Raw genomic sequence first — 17,894 nt, 5'->3', positions numbered from 1 at the left:
TTTTCAACAAAAGCATTTTGTATGCCCGCCATCAACCCCCTGCACCTCATTCTGACTTTAATGCAGTCAATAAATGTGGTGTTTTTTTGATTCAAAAAAACTTCTAAACACACTTAGGAAAGATGTTCAGGGTAGTAAGTAGTTGATTCTGTATTCAATTACTGCTAATCTCCATAGACAGAGAGTTGGAATGCACAATGCTAACTTGCCATGAGAATATGGTCATTGGGTTCAGATAGTTCTGCTGCAGCTTCATATTAAACGAATAGAACTGGCAAAACATATACTGGCATTTATTATGTGGTAGTCACAGCAACTTCACTGTTTAGCACTTACTAAATGCATCCGCAAAATAAGACAAAGATCACTTTTGGCATACTCTGACAGCGGAACAGTTTGAAATATTGCAGGCAATAACAGAACAAGAAGGAGCAGCCAGGGCGAGCTGTTAGGGCCGCAGGCGACAGGCTGCGCACCTCCAACTTCCCAGCGAGGTTAGCGACTCCTTTCACCGGGCCCGGCCATTTCGCAGGCTCAGGATGTGTGCAGCATAAAATCTGATCACACTTAACACTCAGAAAAATGGCAGCACATTGGCTGCTCTGTATTAGAGGATTTCATGCCATGATACTGCCGAAAAGCTTGGAAATTACATTACGGGGATGATGTGCATGGATTTGCACTGGTTTGTGATCCAGGCGGTATTCAGATAAACAACAGAAAGAAGAGCAAATATCAGTCCAAACCTAAGCATCTGGCTTTACTGGGTGTCAGTGAAGCCAGATTTTTACTCAAATTTTGTTGAAATGGTACACCGTTAAAACAGCCTCAACTCTGTGCCACAAAATAAGCAATTTGCAGCCAGTAGTTTCTTTAATTACTGAGAGAGATCATGGAAACCTGCTCTGAGCTCCAAATATAGCATGGATTCTTTTTTCTTTCTTTTCTTTTCTTTTTTTTTAACATGTGACATTTTGCGGGTTAAACAAACCCCTAAAATGCTATTGTGCCTGCCGACAATACCATTCATGTCAATTGTTTATGGTTATGGTGCGGCGCTCACAACGCTTATATAAAGTGATCCCGCTGAGTACAATTGCATTACAAAATCTTTATTTGCATTTAATGAAAACCACAATCTCATTATCCAATTAGCCTTTGGAGTCATGAGTTTGAATGGGATGTTGAGTGTGTTGTATGCCCGCCATCGACCCCATGCACCTCCTTCTGACATTAATGTAGCCAAAAAATGTGGTGCTTTCTTGATTCAGAAGAGCTTTGTCCATTAGCCAGTTAAAAAAAAAGAAAAAAAAAAAAAAGAAGAATTATATCATGATTGAATGCGCAAGTTAAGAAATAAATGAGTTAGTAAATGGACAGTGGTAGAAAGGTCAAATGAATAGATGGGTGAGTGGCTTGCGTAACTTGACTTACAGCATATTTAACAAAATTATTAAGTGGAAAACAACCACCTTTACCCAAGATTGACCAAAGGGCTCTTGTACAGTCATGAATTTTAATGTAATCTAATGTGAGAGCTGAGAGTTTTGTATGCCCACCATCAACCCCATGCACCTCCTTCTGACATTAATGCAGTCAATAAATGTGTTTTCTGCATTCTCAGAAAGGGAAAATAAAGATTGAATGCGCAAGTTAGGGGGCCAATGATGAAACAGCTGAAAGGTCAAATGAATAGATGTTTGAAACAAAGTTATTTAACGAAAAACCACCATCTCTACCCAAAATTAACCAAAGGGCTTTTGCAAAGTCATGAATTTGAATGTAATGCTTGATAGCTTTGTATGCCCACCATCAACCCCATGCACCTCCCACAGTCAATAAATGCGGTGCTTTCTTGATTCAAAAGAGCTTTGTCTCTCAGCCAGTGCTTACTTTACATCTAAACACAATTAGGAAAGCTTTCCGGAAAGCTGTATTGTGAAAAAACTAATGATTGAAAGAGCAAGTTAAGGGGTAAATGAGTCTGTAAATGGATAATGGATGAAAGGTCGAATGAATACATGCTTGAATGGCTTTGCAGAGGTGATAGGAGCTCAAGCTGCCTCTTTGGATACTCTGGAGAGTTTGCATCCCAGCCATGCACTTGTGTAATTATGAATTAAATCATGGCTAGCTGCCACGAGCATCTGTTAGCAGAGTCCTTACAGGAATACACACACTAATACCAACACTGGTGCACATCATTTGCTCCGGCGATCAACGAAACATGGTCTAACATATTTTTTGCACCGCATGGGTCCACTGTACCTGTTTGCTGTTACATTGAAGGTGGTGGACAGTTGGAGAGAGTGTGAATGTCACTGAAACTAATACCCCTTTGTGGCAAATGAACTAGCTGATTTAAAGTACCTCCATAAATAAACCCCACTGCATCATCTGAACTCAGCATTTCAGAAAATGAGTCCATAGGTTAAATAATTAAAAATTCATCAAACTTTTTTACTGCTACATTGTCAGCTCTATGTTTAGTCTACCTAAAGAGTTTCCATAAAGTACTACAGAAAATGACCAACCAACGAAGGATGTGGTCTAGCAAATAAACAAGGCTTCCAACATTTGGATGAATTAAAACATAAATCTCTATGCATGATCTTTACTTTTTCTTGGCAGGCCTGAGCTATTCGACTGGAGCTCATTGGTGAAGAAGGCATCGCCGATCGACAGACTGGAACACGCCTTTAATAAGGCAGAACAACACTTGGGGATTGAGAGGCTGCTGGACCCTGAGGGTAACATGCTCATATATCAGCACATATGCTCACACACTTGTAGTTCCAGAGGAAAAATTTTCAAAATTAGTTAAAGCTCTGCATGCCTTTTGTGCCTCCCAATCTGGTTTTTTAATTTGTACAGTTGAAAGCAACATGGCGCGCTGCGATTGGCGGCGATAACCATTGTCGCCTTGATGGACAGCAGTGCATCGACGTGCGAAACATCCCACAAAAGCTATAGCTACCAGGGAATTCATTGACTTCATTGGCTTCCACCCACTCCAGGCTCGCTGCCGGCCTAAGACCAGTTTACACACTCTTAATCAAAACCGTCAGACAGGGATAAATTGAGTTAATCTAAGCTGGGTCACATTTTATTGCCACACTGTCTTTGGTGGATGGCCCTCTTTGATAAATGGCAGTTCTTCAGAAACATACAAAAAAAAGGAAGAGTCTTCTTTGCTATTGTCTCTTAGAAATAGAGAGACAGATAGAGCTGGGTGGGGGTAAAGTGATCAGTCAGCACAAGTGAAAAGGCTGGCTGCTGGCTGCCAGCCTGAGGAAATGTAGTACGGGTATTTAAACCAATATTACCCCCATCATTCTTTATTGCAACCAAAACTAAACAAAAATAATTAAAGTCTGTTGCAATTTAAACTCAGATATATTGAGAAAAAATACTTCCATCACCACCATTATTGAGCTCATACACTTTTAATACTAGCAAAGACTGTCTACACTTCCAGTCACTATTTTGGATGGATGTCATATACTGTAGGTAGGAAATAGGGCACCCTGAAGTCCATTTAAGACCCTACTAAAAGGGGTATTTGTTGTTTTTTACCCCACCCTTACATACCCAGACTAAATTCTTAAGGATTTGGGTTTGGTATCACATTATTTCATCATGTGGCATGTTAGTCCTAGACTCCTACAGCTTGGGTAGGTGCGTACTTTGAATTGAACCCATACTTGAGCAGCGACTGATGGTGTTTCACAAGTCCATGAGAAATCAGTACATATTGATACACAGCCACATTTACCTTTTAAAGGTAGTAAGCAAAACCTGAAACAGAGATGAAACTAGCAATAAAACTATATGAAATGGGAAGGGGTAAACCCAAACTGAACACATGTCCATAACTGGCACCCTGAAATGGTCCAAACTACAAAAACAAGGAAAATCCCAAACTCAGTAACACGATGCTTGTATGTACACACAATGTTGTTAGTGGGGGAGTTTGACTTGATGAGTTTGGAGTTTGGGGAATTTGGAGACCAGGTCAACACCTTGTGCTGTTTTCTTGTTCTTTTGAGTTGTTCCTAAACCATTTTGTTGGCTGCTGCCATCAAGGAGCGTCATTGCTATGGGGTGGCGGTACATATCTAAGTAACATTCACACGAATGCCAGGTCCAAAAGTTTCCAAGCAGAACATAACATTGTCACAAGATGACCAATGTTATTCACGTCTCATGTCAGTGGTCTTTGGGGACACGATCGGAATGGTCTTGATTTCATAAGAAACCCCAAACCAAGAGGAACTACCGCTCCACACGCACTGCGAGTGCCGTGTTCAGACTTTGAGCCAGCGCAGTGGGGAGCATTGTAATCCTTCAGTGCTCACTTAAGCCTTGAAACGATGCATTGGGGCAGATAAATTTCCATTGATCTTGTTATAAAAGAACTAGCAGTCAGCAGCACGTGAGGTGAACGTATGATGCTATTATGCTGTGTGTATGTGTCCACGCCTAAGACACTGTTAATGCCACCACCTGGGCTTTCTGAACATACTCATCACGCTGTGAGTAACAAGGGTTTCAGGTTGCCTTTGAGGTGCGTGTGGCTTGTTACCTCAATGAATAGGAGCTGTCAGAATTTTTGACAAGTTGGACACTTGTTTGATGTTTGCTTCTTTGAAACAGCCCCATTGCCTGTGATGTGAAAAGTAGCTCTAATGCGAGGCATCAAGCCGCGAGGCATACTTTGGTGTAGTCATAGACTGGTAATTTCATTTTTTCTTGACGTCTGTGGTTGGCATGGGTATTCAGAGGAGGGATTATCACCAAAGCTGTGAGCAAATTGTCTGTTTTTTTTGTTTTGTTTTTTGTTTTTAAATCAAACCCTACTGTTTACATTAGTTTTACAATGGATGCACCACTGAGTCTGCTTAACATTACATTAAGCATTCATATGTGCAATGGCTTTATGCATTTTTTCGTTTCTTAATGTATCATGCAAAGCAATGGCCGCATTCATTCTGCAGCACAACAACAAGCTCCAATATCCAGCAAGGGTCATAAAAAATAAAAAAAAATTCAGCCACATGAAGACTGAGGAGTGCTGCAGAGCCCTGCTCTCAACATCTTGGAGGTGGCAGTCTGGGATTAGAGAAGAAAGGAGACGGCGAGACAACCTAAAAGCACATGAGAACCGTCGCAAGCTGTTCCGAAATGCAGCAGTAAATTCCATTTCTGCTGACAAGTACCTTGAAAAACTCCCATGGCCATGGTCATAGTCAAGCCAGTCCGGCGACCCTTTGATTTGCATCCAAACCCACGAATGCCAGCAGCAAATTCAACACAAGCTCAAGATTTGCAGTCCACCATGAAGTATTTCCCTTTGTGTTTTTAGAGGATAATACATGTTAGTGTGAGCAATGTCATGCAGCTTCATTTTCTGGTCATTCCAGTGGCCCAGTATCAATCAATAAGATCTTTAAATCAATTGTAAAACATACTGCGAGTCGGTGCATGGTGGCCGAAATAGTTCTCGCCTGGCAGCTTATTTCAGTACACCTGTGTAGCCAGTTTGTTTTTTGGGATCTTGTGTGAGTGTAAGGCAAAAAAAACTTACGGTGAGTTCAAACCACCCACAAAAAGGCAACTAGCTACTTGGCGGGAAACCGGCAATATGAATCTACAAACTCACATCCAAAACCTGGGCACCGTGATTGGCATGATGCCCGGCAAATAAAACTCGTGCTGACTTGTTTTTTAGGGCTCTGTGTGTTTCACCAGTTTCCTCTATTCTTTTCTGTCTGGTAGAAAAAGCTATTCCTGCTGTTATCCAGTTTCAATCCCTTACTTTTGTTTTTAAGGCAACATTGACAAAAAGGGGTACAACTTGGCAGTCTTTGGCAGCTATTGTGGGGTTGCCAGGTAGTTGCTCACAATGTGGACACAGCATTACTTGCCCCTTGTTGCAGAACTGTAACGTTAGGCCATGTACTATGGACTGGACCATGTGTCCAGAATTGTTCTCTCACTCCCTAACCCCTACTCCCTATGTAGGGTTGCACAATATAGTGAGCTCCGTCCCAACAGATTTCGGACACTACACGTATCATGGTTTGACGTGCAGTTAATGACGTCACTGCTGTCACATCATTACGTGTCAGACTGCCGCGGCTCCCCTGGTTATCCCATTATAATTTTCACCTAACTAAAACGTATTGATTTTGCTTTAGTGGAAATTTCGAGTAGCCTGTGGCAAAGATTTGATCACTAATACAAAATGGCGTAATCCCTATATAGGGGTTGGGGGTGATTTCAGACACAGCCCTAACCACACTGACCAACTCCCTCCATTGTGTTAAAAAGTGACATGGTATAGAAAGGTTACAGAACTGACCAGATCCATTTGTCTTTGAAGGTAACGTATATGACTAAGGCACTGTCGGAATATGACTAGGGATCTTGTTTTCCTGTCTTGGTGTACTCCCTTCACCCACATTTCCTTGAATACCTTTGTCACTCTTACAGTCCTAGATCTTGTCTTTGCTTTAGTCCCGCTCTCTCTCGATCATTAGTTCTCTTCTTTTGCTGCTCATCAAAGCCGACATCTGGCTGCAATTTTGCCGCTTCTCAAGTCTCGTCTCCCCTAACCCTAGGTCGTAGCCAATATTATATCGAGAACACAAAGAACAACTCGTGCCCTAAACTTCCGTCTGATCTGTAAACCATAGTGCTACTTCTGTTGCATCTTGAGGGTGGGCGAGTGCCAGCCTAACCAGCAAACAGGCATGAATGTAGAGGGACAGACTTAGTGAATTACAGTATATTTCACTTTGAATGCAGGACCGAAGCACCCCTTGAAGAGGTCAAGAACTGAAGTTTTTGTATAATAATAGGCTCTCTCTTTGCCTTCATCTCAATATCACCATCTGAGACACTAAAATATCTCAGAGGAGATCATTTAAGATGCTATTTTCATCCAAATTAATGATATTTCCACAGTTTACAGAGACAGATTTAATCACCACAGAGGCAGATTCAGCTTTGTGCCGCAAATCGACGTACACACATGCTCCCACATGACACGGACACGGACGCTGGCTCATAATTATGCACATGCATGTAGCAAAGCTGCGTTGGGATGATTGAAGCGGTAATCATGGGACCGGAAACACAGAGTGGACGGAACAAGGGGATGGGCGCACGCTCGGGCGCCCGCTCGCAGATGGCGGCATTATTTATGGAGATGTTTGTCTTCCTCAGACAAACAAAAACACCCTCGCATTTCTTTCCGACAAATCCGTACTCCGGCCAAATATATGACTCCCACTCGAGCTTTATCCATCTCTGTCTCACACACGCAAGCTTGCCGTGGTGTACATCATTCCTGGCGCACACACTATCTCCTTGTTCTTTATCCTCCTTTTATCTCCCTCATTTCTTCCATTGTGCTGCTCATTACTCTTACAGTTGTGAGCTGAAGCCACTCTAGACGTCTCTCTATTACATACGTACGGCCGTCGGATCATTAGCACTCCGTCGCTCCATCTGTTCCCCTGCCCCTCTCGAAGTTCTGCCCATTTCCAATATCTTCTCAGCGACTGCTGCTCGGTCTCCCACCATTCATTTATCTGCCGTGCCCCAATCCCACGGTGATCCGTCTCTATTAGTTTTGCTCCGAGGTTGACTGGCCAGGCCACAGGCTCTCTGGGCCACCCTTCCTGAAGCCCTGCGCTGACTTAATTTAACTTTAAGATTCAGGCTGACTGACACGCGTGCTGATACTGAGGGAAATAAAGAAGTGTCATAAAGAGCGGCCTCCAGTTATTCATAAGCGTGGAGAAAAATGACTTAATCTGTTTTTTTTTCGCAGTTGAAAGACAGTCTTCTGTGTCACTGTGTCACTGCGTTCTTTCAGATGCTTCACGAGCGAGCATCACAAAGTATTATCCCCACATGGATACACATAAATGTGTTTAAACTTGCGTTCTTGTAGATATTTTTGTGGTTTGCATCTCTCCATGACTTCTGTTATGGCTTTGTCCCATATGACAGTTTTCCATGATTGTCTCAGATAACAGGAGCTTCAGCGCCAGGGGCCTCATTTATCAAACCATGCATAGAAAAGGTTCTAAATTCTGCAGTAGGAATTAAATTTAGAATGTGTGTAAGTACAATAAAATCCAAATTTATCAAACATGTGGACACTGGTCCTACGCACACTTCTAAGTAATTGATCATGATAAATCCTATCTGTTCTTAACTACCGTGCTCGTGCATGTTTCAGGTCATTTGCATTCATCAACGCCCTGAATTGACCACATACGGTAGCAACAATCCCTTTAAGAAGGGATGCTTTTTTTTACCCTCACTGGAATCATGGCAAAGAGAAAGAGGGTCAGTCCTGCCTGTGCGCGCCAGAGCCAGAAGCGGTGGAGGAGCCTGGGGAGTTGGAAGAAAATCATTGTTGCAAAATCAACAAGACCCCACCAAATCCATAAATGAAATAAAGGATCATCTGACCAACATCGCAAATACTTTACTGCAAATAAACTAGTCACTGAAAGAGATTGAGGCATGCACATTGCAAATGTTACGTAATCCACCCCAGCCACCTCTTTATGACTGAGGTTTGGTGTCATTCATTCAAACAACTTACAACATACAGAATTTCATTTATTTAAATAATGAGCTGTAAGCATCGTAACAGAAGCATGGGTGTTACCATAGTAATGTGCCATTGCTGTTTCTGTGGTAACACATGTTGTATTAACCTACCTGACAGTCAGTGACTTGTGTGTTTCCCGTGCTTACAGGGCAGATCTGCCAGGATTTGCAATAGACGGCATTCTTACTTTGGAAGGAATCAGTGTGAAAACTCAGTTATATATCAATAAATGACAGTTATATCCATTTCAAACCAAATTTTAAACTTCACTTAGTTTCATCTTGCTGTATATTTCACTAACAAAGACCCCACCTTAACCGATGCAAACAAGTTTGTTGGCAGATAGGTCAAATGGATGGAGGAATGAGGAGTGTTGAAGTGTATGGGATGAAAAGGGATCAGGGGATGGGATGAAAAGGGGTTGAGGGGATGGGAGGAAAGGGTATGCGAAAGGGATGAAAGGGGGCAAGGGTGTGGGATGAAAAGTGTCGACAGGACGGGATGAAAAAGGGTCAAGGAAAAGGGATGAAAAGAGGTCTCAGTTAGCACCATTCACAGGTCAGGATTTTAATAAAACCAAGACTTTCCTTTATGGCCAAAAAGGACATTCCCCTAGCATCAGCTGGAGTCTGCTTAGAGTTGGTGAATAGGTGCACAGTTTCGTAACTGCCTTGTCACATTTATTTTAAAAGATTATGAAGTTTTTTCCTCATTTCCTGCAGTGAAGTGTTCACTTGGAGGAGCTAACCTCCCCCGTTCTGTCGCTCTCTGCCCTTCAGATGTGGCGGTGCCTCACCCGGACAAGAAGAGCGTCATCATGTACGTGACATCGCTCTTCCAGGTGCTTCCCCAAAGCATTTCCATGGAGGCCATCCAGGAGGTGGAGACACTGCCGCGGGCGACCCCGGCAGCTGTCGCCCGGGTGACGACGGAGGAGCACTACCAGATCCAGACCCAGCAGCGCTTCTCCCAGCAGGTTGGACTCCAAAGCACACGCCCATGTTGTTTCAAGCCTGTGGATCTAACGCTTTTCTTGCTATGACAACCATGTGACACTGTTATGGCTCGTTGGTTTTGATTTTTGCTAAGAGATACCTGGCTTTATTACAAGTTGGAGACAGGCTTAAGATTAAAATGTTTGCCAAAAACTCTGGTTAGCAATCCCTAAATCGGAGTAAAGGTTGGGGTGAGGCATGGTAGAATAAAGAATTGTAAATAGGTTATGTTGCCTGAGGATAGAATGGTACCATAGGGATTAAACACACTGATTTTTGACCTCAAGGCCAATTTCAAAAGCGAGCTCCCTGGCCATCTCAGACACAGAAAATCAAATGCTGGCGATGAACATGGCGATGAAACGGGGGATTGGGAACTTGCAAATTATAGCAGTCCACCAAGTCTCGTAGAAACCATGTTGATTTAATGCAAACGCATAAATACACGTTACATACAATAAGTAAATACATGTTCACCATATTTTTTTAGGAAAAATGCCTAAAAATGCTTGTTTCTTCCTCCCTATTTGATGGAGGATAACACCATCCAAACATTGATCCCATGTACACAGATGCCATTGATCACTTCCAGCAACTCCTTGACTGAAAATGTTCAAAAATTTGATAGAATTTGAGCAAAGGACACAGCCTCCACAAAGGTCTTAGAAAGGACACCACCAGGCGGACACTGAATTTGGCACCATAGTGTGCCATAGTGTGGATAATTTTCCACTTCCCATGGAAACTGGATGTAAAACCCAACATTTGTCCATTACAGGCGCCTATTGCATCTACTAGAGCTGTTTACCTTGTGTTCCATCAACCTCCACCACTGTGTACAATATAAAATCAATAGAAAACCAAATGGAGTTGTCCACCCCAGCCTCCTCTTTGTGATTCATTTAAACAACTTTAAACTGACAATTAAATATGTTACGCCTTATTTCTACACAGATATATAAATGCTTTTGTTGAGATAATGAGCCATAAACATTGTCAAAGAAGCATGGATGTTGCCATGTGCCGTAATTGCCATTTCTGCGGTAAAACCTGTCGTAACAACCAGTCCTGTCCGATCAGTCAGCATGGGAATTGTAGATGGGGAGCTTTGCATCATTACAGCTATTTTCTGTATTGGCTGAATATGAATATGAGATGCAATGATTTAATTTCCACAAGCTTTTAATCTGCATGTGTGGTGCCTGTGCTCAGCTGTGCATTCACTTTGTCTTCAGAGCTGCTTCCCTACATTTTCTTTTCATTGCTTTGTTGGTCAGGCAACATCCATAATAAATAATAATAATATTCAACTAGGCTCTGTGGTGTTACATATTATGCAACTAAGTGAGTGCAGATGTTTGTATGCATATTATCAGGCCCACAATAGGGTTATCTAACTAGGTCACACAATATACTGCTGTCAACCTGCTCCTTTATCTACATTATACAGTGTTCCCAGCAGGGTGGTGTCTACAGTATGTTGTATTAGCCTGAAATGGAAAAAGATGAAAGACTATCAGCGGTGCGTGATAGCAACAAAAAGAGAATTTAAGGTAGTCCAGGCAAATTTGGGGATTAACGGAATGAAACAGATAATGAAGTATTGAAGTAACGAATGCCAGCCTTACTATGGCCATCACGGAACAAGTCGCCTCTAACTAGCAGCCACACAGGCGTTCCTAAAGACCAGGAGAAACACTGTTTTCATAATCCAGTTTATTAAAAAGTGTAATGTACAGTTCACGGCGTCTTCTCAGTGGAATCACAAAACCAAGATCAAGAAGATTATTACAACATCATGAATGTTTCTATATCACATCACTTCATACATAAATGTGTTTTACTGCCCATTCTGCGAAGAAATTTATGGCAAATGTTGCAATTCTCTCAGTAGAGAGCGCCTCGGCACACAAGCGACAGACACCTTTCAGCTTTACTCACGAAATTGTAATAGGCAAAAATGTCCATTTGTGCAGTCCCTTTGCGCGTTACTTTTGTGTGGGGACGTTTTATCTTTGCCTTGAGAAAAAGCTAAGGGAAAATGTGGCTTTGCAATTGTGACGTGTCGTTCGCGGACGAGCCGGCTCTAAGAGACAATTCGTTGCAGTGAATGAGAAGAGCCAATTCCCATTAGGGAGAGCTTTAACCATTCCTGAGAATCTGGGACTTTACTTTGCAATCCATTGGGCAACCCATGCAGCTATTTAAGATCACGAAAAAGTAAAGAAAGAGGAAAAGTAGAAGACCTGGCTCTTAAGTTTCATAATGTTAAGGCACAGTCTTGGGGAAAAAAGCTAAATGAAGACATTTTGGAGCAATAAAAGTGGGCTTTTCTAAAACAGCCGGATCAAAACAGCTGACTCTTTGACAGGAGATCGACTTTCCATCTATACTTTGTAGGAAAGGGGAGTCGTATGGTACTCTAGACCACATCTGCACACGCTTTCTGTTCAGAATCAGTGACTATATTCAGGTTTTTTATGATCATGTAGGTATGTAGGTACCATGTTGGGGCCTTCTCAGAGCATATTCGATGTGCACTTCCCCAGAAATGTAAATATGTGCCATGGCAACGCAGAGCACAAGAGCTATAATTGGTCCGTCTGGCAGTAGCCTTTTGCTGCTTTAGGATTTCCGGTTCCTTCTCCATCTCTGGAGTTTTCAAATTGATTGTTTTGTATCAATAAAGATTTGGTAACGTTAACTGAGGACGTTTGGAGATACGGACAACTGTATGACTTGTGTTTGGCGAAATTTTGGCAGAATTTTCAAAAGTTCGAAAGCGAGACCAAAAGTGGACAGTGAAGCAGGAAGTAGAGATAAAAATTAATCCAGCTGGCATAAAAGACAGCCCAGACGACACCTACAGAAGTGTAAATGACTCACACCAACGTAGGTTACGTACGTAGGTCACTGTGCCTAGTTCTCGCAGTACTCTGAAAGCCCGTTTAGCGGCTTTCAGTGAGAAGCAGCAACTGGTTCACAGCTCCTCATTCATTCAGCTAGCCTTCAGGAACCCCGATTAAAAACGTTGCAAAAATGAAAATCCTCGAGTAACAAATGAGATCTGCCGGCTCTGACCTTTTGAGCCAAGTTAAGAGGAGGTCAGTGTCATGCTATCCCTTCGCCTTCCACTCCAAACGCAGAAAGATTGAGTGTTCTTCCTGGAGTAATGGCTGCTAATATTATTATCTGGCTCGGTTTAATGGCCGCATCGACCCCTCCCCTTCGTCGGCTGTCAGTCTGACAGTGCAGAGATATTGCCAGGCTTATAGGATCTGGGGGATGCGGCGAGAGAAAGACTGACGGAAAAATAGAGAGAGGGGAAGAACTTAAGCTTCAGAAGGAAAGATGAGACAAGAAGCGAAGGTACATAGAGATGTGTGGCGAGAATGACGAGGTGGAGAGGCGGGCAATGAGGAGTGAGATGGAGCAGACAAATAGGAAGCGCGAGGAACAAGCGAGACGGCAATAAAAAGAGAGAGACGGAGGGGAGAGGAAGTTACTGACGGCGGCTATTATCTTCCTCTTCACTCATCTGTCATCATCAAAGCGGCGCTGCCGCCACCTCCTTACATCAACGCTGTACATCCACCACCTGCAACCCAGGAGGAGATCTAGCTTTTTATAAAAAAAAAAAGAAGATGTAGGGACATTATTGCATTCAAAGTTAAAAATTGGCAAAGTCTGCATTTCTGTGACATTATCTTGATGCGTTAAACCCCACCTGTGCGGCTCCTGGCGTGTACGAAACAAACAAACACTAAGAGTTATTTCTCAGGAACCGTTTGATCCGGTGGGCCGGGTGGCCTCTGGCTGTCTTGTCTTCACAGCAGCCAACGATCCCTAATCCACCTTGAGAGACGGAACAGTGGGAAACAGCGAGGGGTAAAGCGAGAGGCGGGAGACAGACGGAGAATAAGTAGCAGGTGAAGAAATGGAAGAAGAGAGGAAGGGGAGAGGAGAAACAAATAACGGAGGTTAAAAGAGGAGACCTGAAAGCCGGGGAGATGGAGCCGAGACAGGGGTTGATTAAACTTTTATGGCGTCCCCGGTAGAAAGGTTGACTCGGTTTTATTTCACCTGACTATCGGAAAAGGCAGCTTGAGAATGTCAAGCTACTGAGAGAATCAGGTATCAATGAAACTCTATTTAAGGTTTGGAGGAATGCCTGTAAATGCATCCGAAATAAGACCTGACACCTGGACTAGTTTTGAAGTTTTTGAAGCCACAACTTTGGAACCGCTGACAAGTGATTGACATCGGCCGTCTCATTGGAATGCGCCAGCCTGGAAGCAATCCCCAGACTCCCCTATCCAAAAATGATTGTTGTGCAATGATCTGCTAGTCCTATTGAATCATTTAGGTGGGCTTTATGTGATGGTGGATACAGTTAAGCAGTGACGTAGTCATACAGGTCATCTGAGCGCCGCAGAGTTGAATTTGTTGGCAACAAAATAGCTCTGTTGTGGGTCTGTCCATGTGCGTGCAGAGGTATTTCTTTCCCTATAGCTGTTACCCCGTAATGAAATCCAGAGAGTGTTAACATAGCACATTGGAGCCTTGAGTCCTCATGTGGATGTTAGAAGAATTGCTGACGCAGCACATTATACTCCCTGATGGCCTTACGACAGGACAACGCATGTAATCGCATCGCACAGGCTAGTCCATACAAGCAGTCATTGCAGTTAATACCTTGCATTAACTGTCCATCTGGTCAGACCAATCGCAAGCGGCCGGCTATTAGTGCCTCCGTTCAGACCTGGCTTTAAAAAAATGTCTCTCCACTGGCATCCTTAGCCAGGTCTTTTATCGCAAAAAAACTGCACTATTTGGGTGGCACAGTAAAGCCACTGTAATGGATCTCTACTGCTGTTTCAGTGAGTCATCATGTGAGTCATGATTTGGGCACACACATTATCACATATCATTTATTGATCTTTGCCTTGCCATCAGGGTTAGGGTTAGGGCTATTTTCGAGACCTGCATAGAAGTCGGATTATAAATCCAACCCTAGAAGCTTCCATACGTACCGTTATCCCTGGTGATAAGGGTGAGGTAATGCTTTTTCCTCTTCGGACAATCATTTATAATAGCTGCTGTGTTGTTGCTTGTTGCGGAGTGAATGAGACAAACTCCATGGATGGGACAGTACTCCTGCTGAGTATAGGCAGTCTTTGAGTTTAGGCTGTCTGAGATTAGATCTCCCAAATGCTGGATGTGTTCACACCTGTCCTTTAACTATACTGATTTGTGATCAGATTCCCCAGAACGGATGTCAATGCAAGGTCGGAACAAGGCTAAAGAGCCTGAGATCTTGACCTGACCTCCAAATTCACCATAATGCTGATCTGATCAGGCCTCTGCGGGGTGTTCTAGGATATACTCAATTCAAGGGCGTCCTACCTTGCGACCTACAGCACCCAGTGCCGGACACCACAGGACTTCTCAAGGGTCCATGGAACAACAGGTCTACAGCTTTTTTGATGGCAAAATATTGACTGATTGGTAAACATTGCTAGTATGGACCCTAGTTCTGATGAAGGAGAATCTAAGTGCTGCAGCCTATAAGGATTGTAAAGCTCGGTGCACCTTTCGTACCAAGCTCAAGGATCCTCCAGAAAACCAAACAAATCATAGACACTGTGCTCTTGGGACCAGTGCTTCCAGATGCAACTCTTACATTTTAAACTGCTCTGAGATCAGTTAGCTTTGGAGGATCATTTTAAGAGAGAACATTTTCCAGACAATCCGGGCTATGCTCTGTGTCACAGGTCGGACTATATTTCTGTTGTTGTGCGTCATCCAGTGACTAATGAAGTATTCGCATAATTGCCTCCGCCTTTGATGGACCGTATTATGTGTTAATGCGTGTCGAGAGGACGGGCAGGAAAGTACAAACGTGCCCAGAAGGAAAGGCACACTCATCCCCTACTTGTAGGTTCCCCATTCAAACCACGTACAATTGCCGCACGACCGACCGAGGGGCCTCTCCATCGAAAACTGTGTGTTCGCTGCACATTTACCGACTCATTAGCGGACTGATTTCAATTAGGGGGCTTTTTACTTTTTCATCATGCATGTAAAATATTTGGAAAGGATGTGCAGGTTATTACAAATATAAATCATTTATAAAGAACGGGGTTATTTAGTTTGCAACACACAGCACTCCCAGCTGACCCCAGTCACATTTACTTACTATCCTGCTAGTGTAGTCCAGCATACTAATTGCATGTGCACAAATGCGTAGTTTATATCTCGAGATTAAGAGTTCAGCATATGTGAAGGTACGGTATTTCATTTATTTATTTATTTTTCTCCAGAGGGCAAGTTTGATTGCATTTGCATTTTTAGAATTCGGGGAACATGCTAACCTCGGTCTGTCCTGAGGAATCACAACCTTAAAGTCAGCACCATTAACACAGTTAGGCTGACATATTTTTAGCTTTCTAAATGCACGCAGGGACGAGGAAACAGATAGTCCAAAAGCCAAAGGGAGTCAAAGGCTCCGTTCAGACCTTGCATTAACATCTGTTCTGGGGAATCAGGTGTGAGCACAGGTGTGAACACATTTTAACACCTCTTTTAGAGGTGGTCTGGTCACACACACTTAAAATAGCTGTTTGTTGTTCTGAAAGAACTGAGATCAGATCTGACTGTCATGTAATGACCGAGACGGTCACCCGATCCCCAGACTTCTGGCAGTCACTGGGTACGCAAAGGTTCCCAAACGAATAATTAAAAATGGCCGCCTGAGCCCTTGACAGCAAGGTTTGTTACACATAGAGGAAAGAAATAATAGTAATAAAGTTCAGTTTAATGAGGCAAACGTACAATAAAACATGCTGTACAGCTGAGGAAGGATAATCCAAGTATGACAAGGAAATGTTGGAGATAGACTGTTGGATGAGTGGTGACAAACACACAAAGGTGTGATGAGATAATGACACACAGGGAAAACCAATGAGGGCGGAGCAATGAGTCACACATGTGGGAAAACATGAAGGAAGAAAAACACAGAAAGACACAGGAGCAAGATTTTATTCAAAGTGAAACAGGAAAAACATACATAAAAACACAAAACTGAACAAAGGGCCGACACTAAATTCTGGAAAAATTTAATTGGTGCTTTTTAGGCAAGATTAAGAATGTGCATCATCTTGTTGTACAAACAAGCTACCTCTGCTAAGAAACTAGCTACAAACTAGCTACCTCTGCTATTGTGCTACACAGCTTATGCATCTCATCTTGTAAAGAAAAGACAAACTAACATCTGATGCCATTTTAAAGTGCAGCTGAGTTTTTACTCTGATCTTACAGAAAAAAACAGTTTAATGATCCAGATGCTGATGATAAATTACATTTTTTTTTTGTTGTTGTTTAAAGACGCATCTAATGTAGGATAAATGTAGCCGAGCGAGCAAATTTTCAAAGGTTCAGACTTTGAAATATCAGGCGGACGGGGAGTGTCTCTGGAAAGCTGGTGCCTGGATGTGGAGGGCCTGCACAGAACAGATGAACGGGAGCCACTTCCAGCATGGGTTCTGTGCTTCTCTCTGCCGTTCATTACCTCTACATTCTCTGCTTTAACACATCTCTGTCACTGTCTGTCTCTGCCATTCGTACATGTCTGCAGCCTTGTGGTTTCCATCCAAGGGTACATTTGAGAATGATCATTTTGAACAAAATGTAATAGGCAAACATGGAAAATAACTATTAAGTACCCTAATTATATATAATTTCTAGTAAAATGTCAAATGTCTAACTTATCCTAATCTTACGGTAGCCAACATCCGTGCCCACAAATGAACGAATTTTTGGTTAGCGTTGTGACGTTCACAAATGAATTGTGAGTTTGATTCGAAAAAGCATCTGTCTATTTAGAGATTATATTTTAGATATAGATAAACTCAGATATCCCACCAAGAGAAGATGCATTGGTGATGTCTAAGTCTGAATGAATTTTTGCTAATAATTTGCTATTCTTTACAACTCCTAATTATTTGACAGTTATTCAATTAAAACAAATCATTCTCTAAAACTCATTAATTTGATGCATATATTTCTAAATGAATATTCTTGTGGGAAACAATCATATTAAAGCTAACAATATTTAATTTGGCTCTTCATTTGTTGGATGAGAAGGACTCTGAAAACGTCTTCCAGCGTCTTCCAGCTGAATACGTCTTACCAGTACATTATGCTACATAATTGCGAAGCATTCAGTTTATAAGAAAATATTGAAAATTTTGCTTTGTTTGCTG

The 17,894-nt window shown here is 42.5% G+C and overlaps 1 protein-coding gene across 11 annotated transcripts in view; it reads left to right on the top strand.

The window, feature by feature from the left end:
* dmd (dystrophin) overlaps positions 1-17,894 on the top strand; it is a 281,198-nt gene that overhangs the window by 116,284 nt on the left and 147,020 nt on the right. For all 11 annotated transcript variants that reach the window (XM_047576965.1, XM_047576970.1, XM_047576967.1 and 8 more), the window contains exons 8-9: positions 2,632-2,750; positions 9,415-9,611. In XM_047576965.1, coding sequence (XP_047432921.1) covers positions 2,632-2,750; positions 9,415-9,611 — 316 coding nt within the window. The remainder of the gene's footprint in view (positions 1-2,631; positions 2,751-9,414; positions 9,612-17,894) is intronic.

This window comes from Mugil cephalus, chromosome 23 (assembly GCF_022458985.1).
Source record: "Mugil cephalus isolate CIBA_MC_2020 chromosome 23, CIBA_Mcephalus_1.1, whole genome shotgun sequence".
Classification (NCBI taxonomy): Eukaryota; Metazoa; Chordata; class Actinopteri; order Mugiliformes; family Mugilidae; genus Mugil; species Mugil cephalus.
Note: the sequence above shows the minus strand (reverse complement) of the source record. Positions and strands in the feature narration are given on the sequence as shown.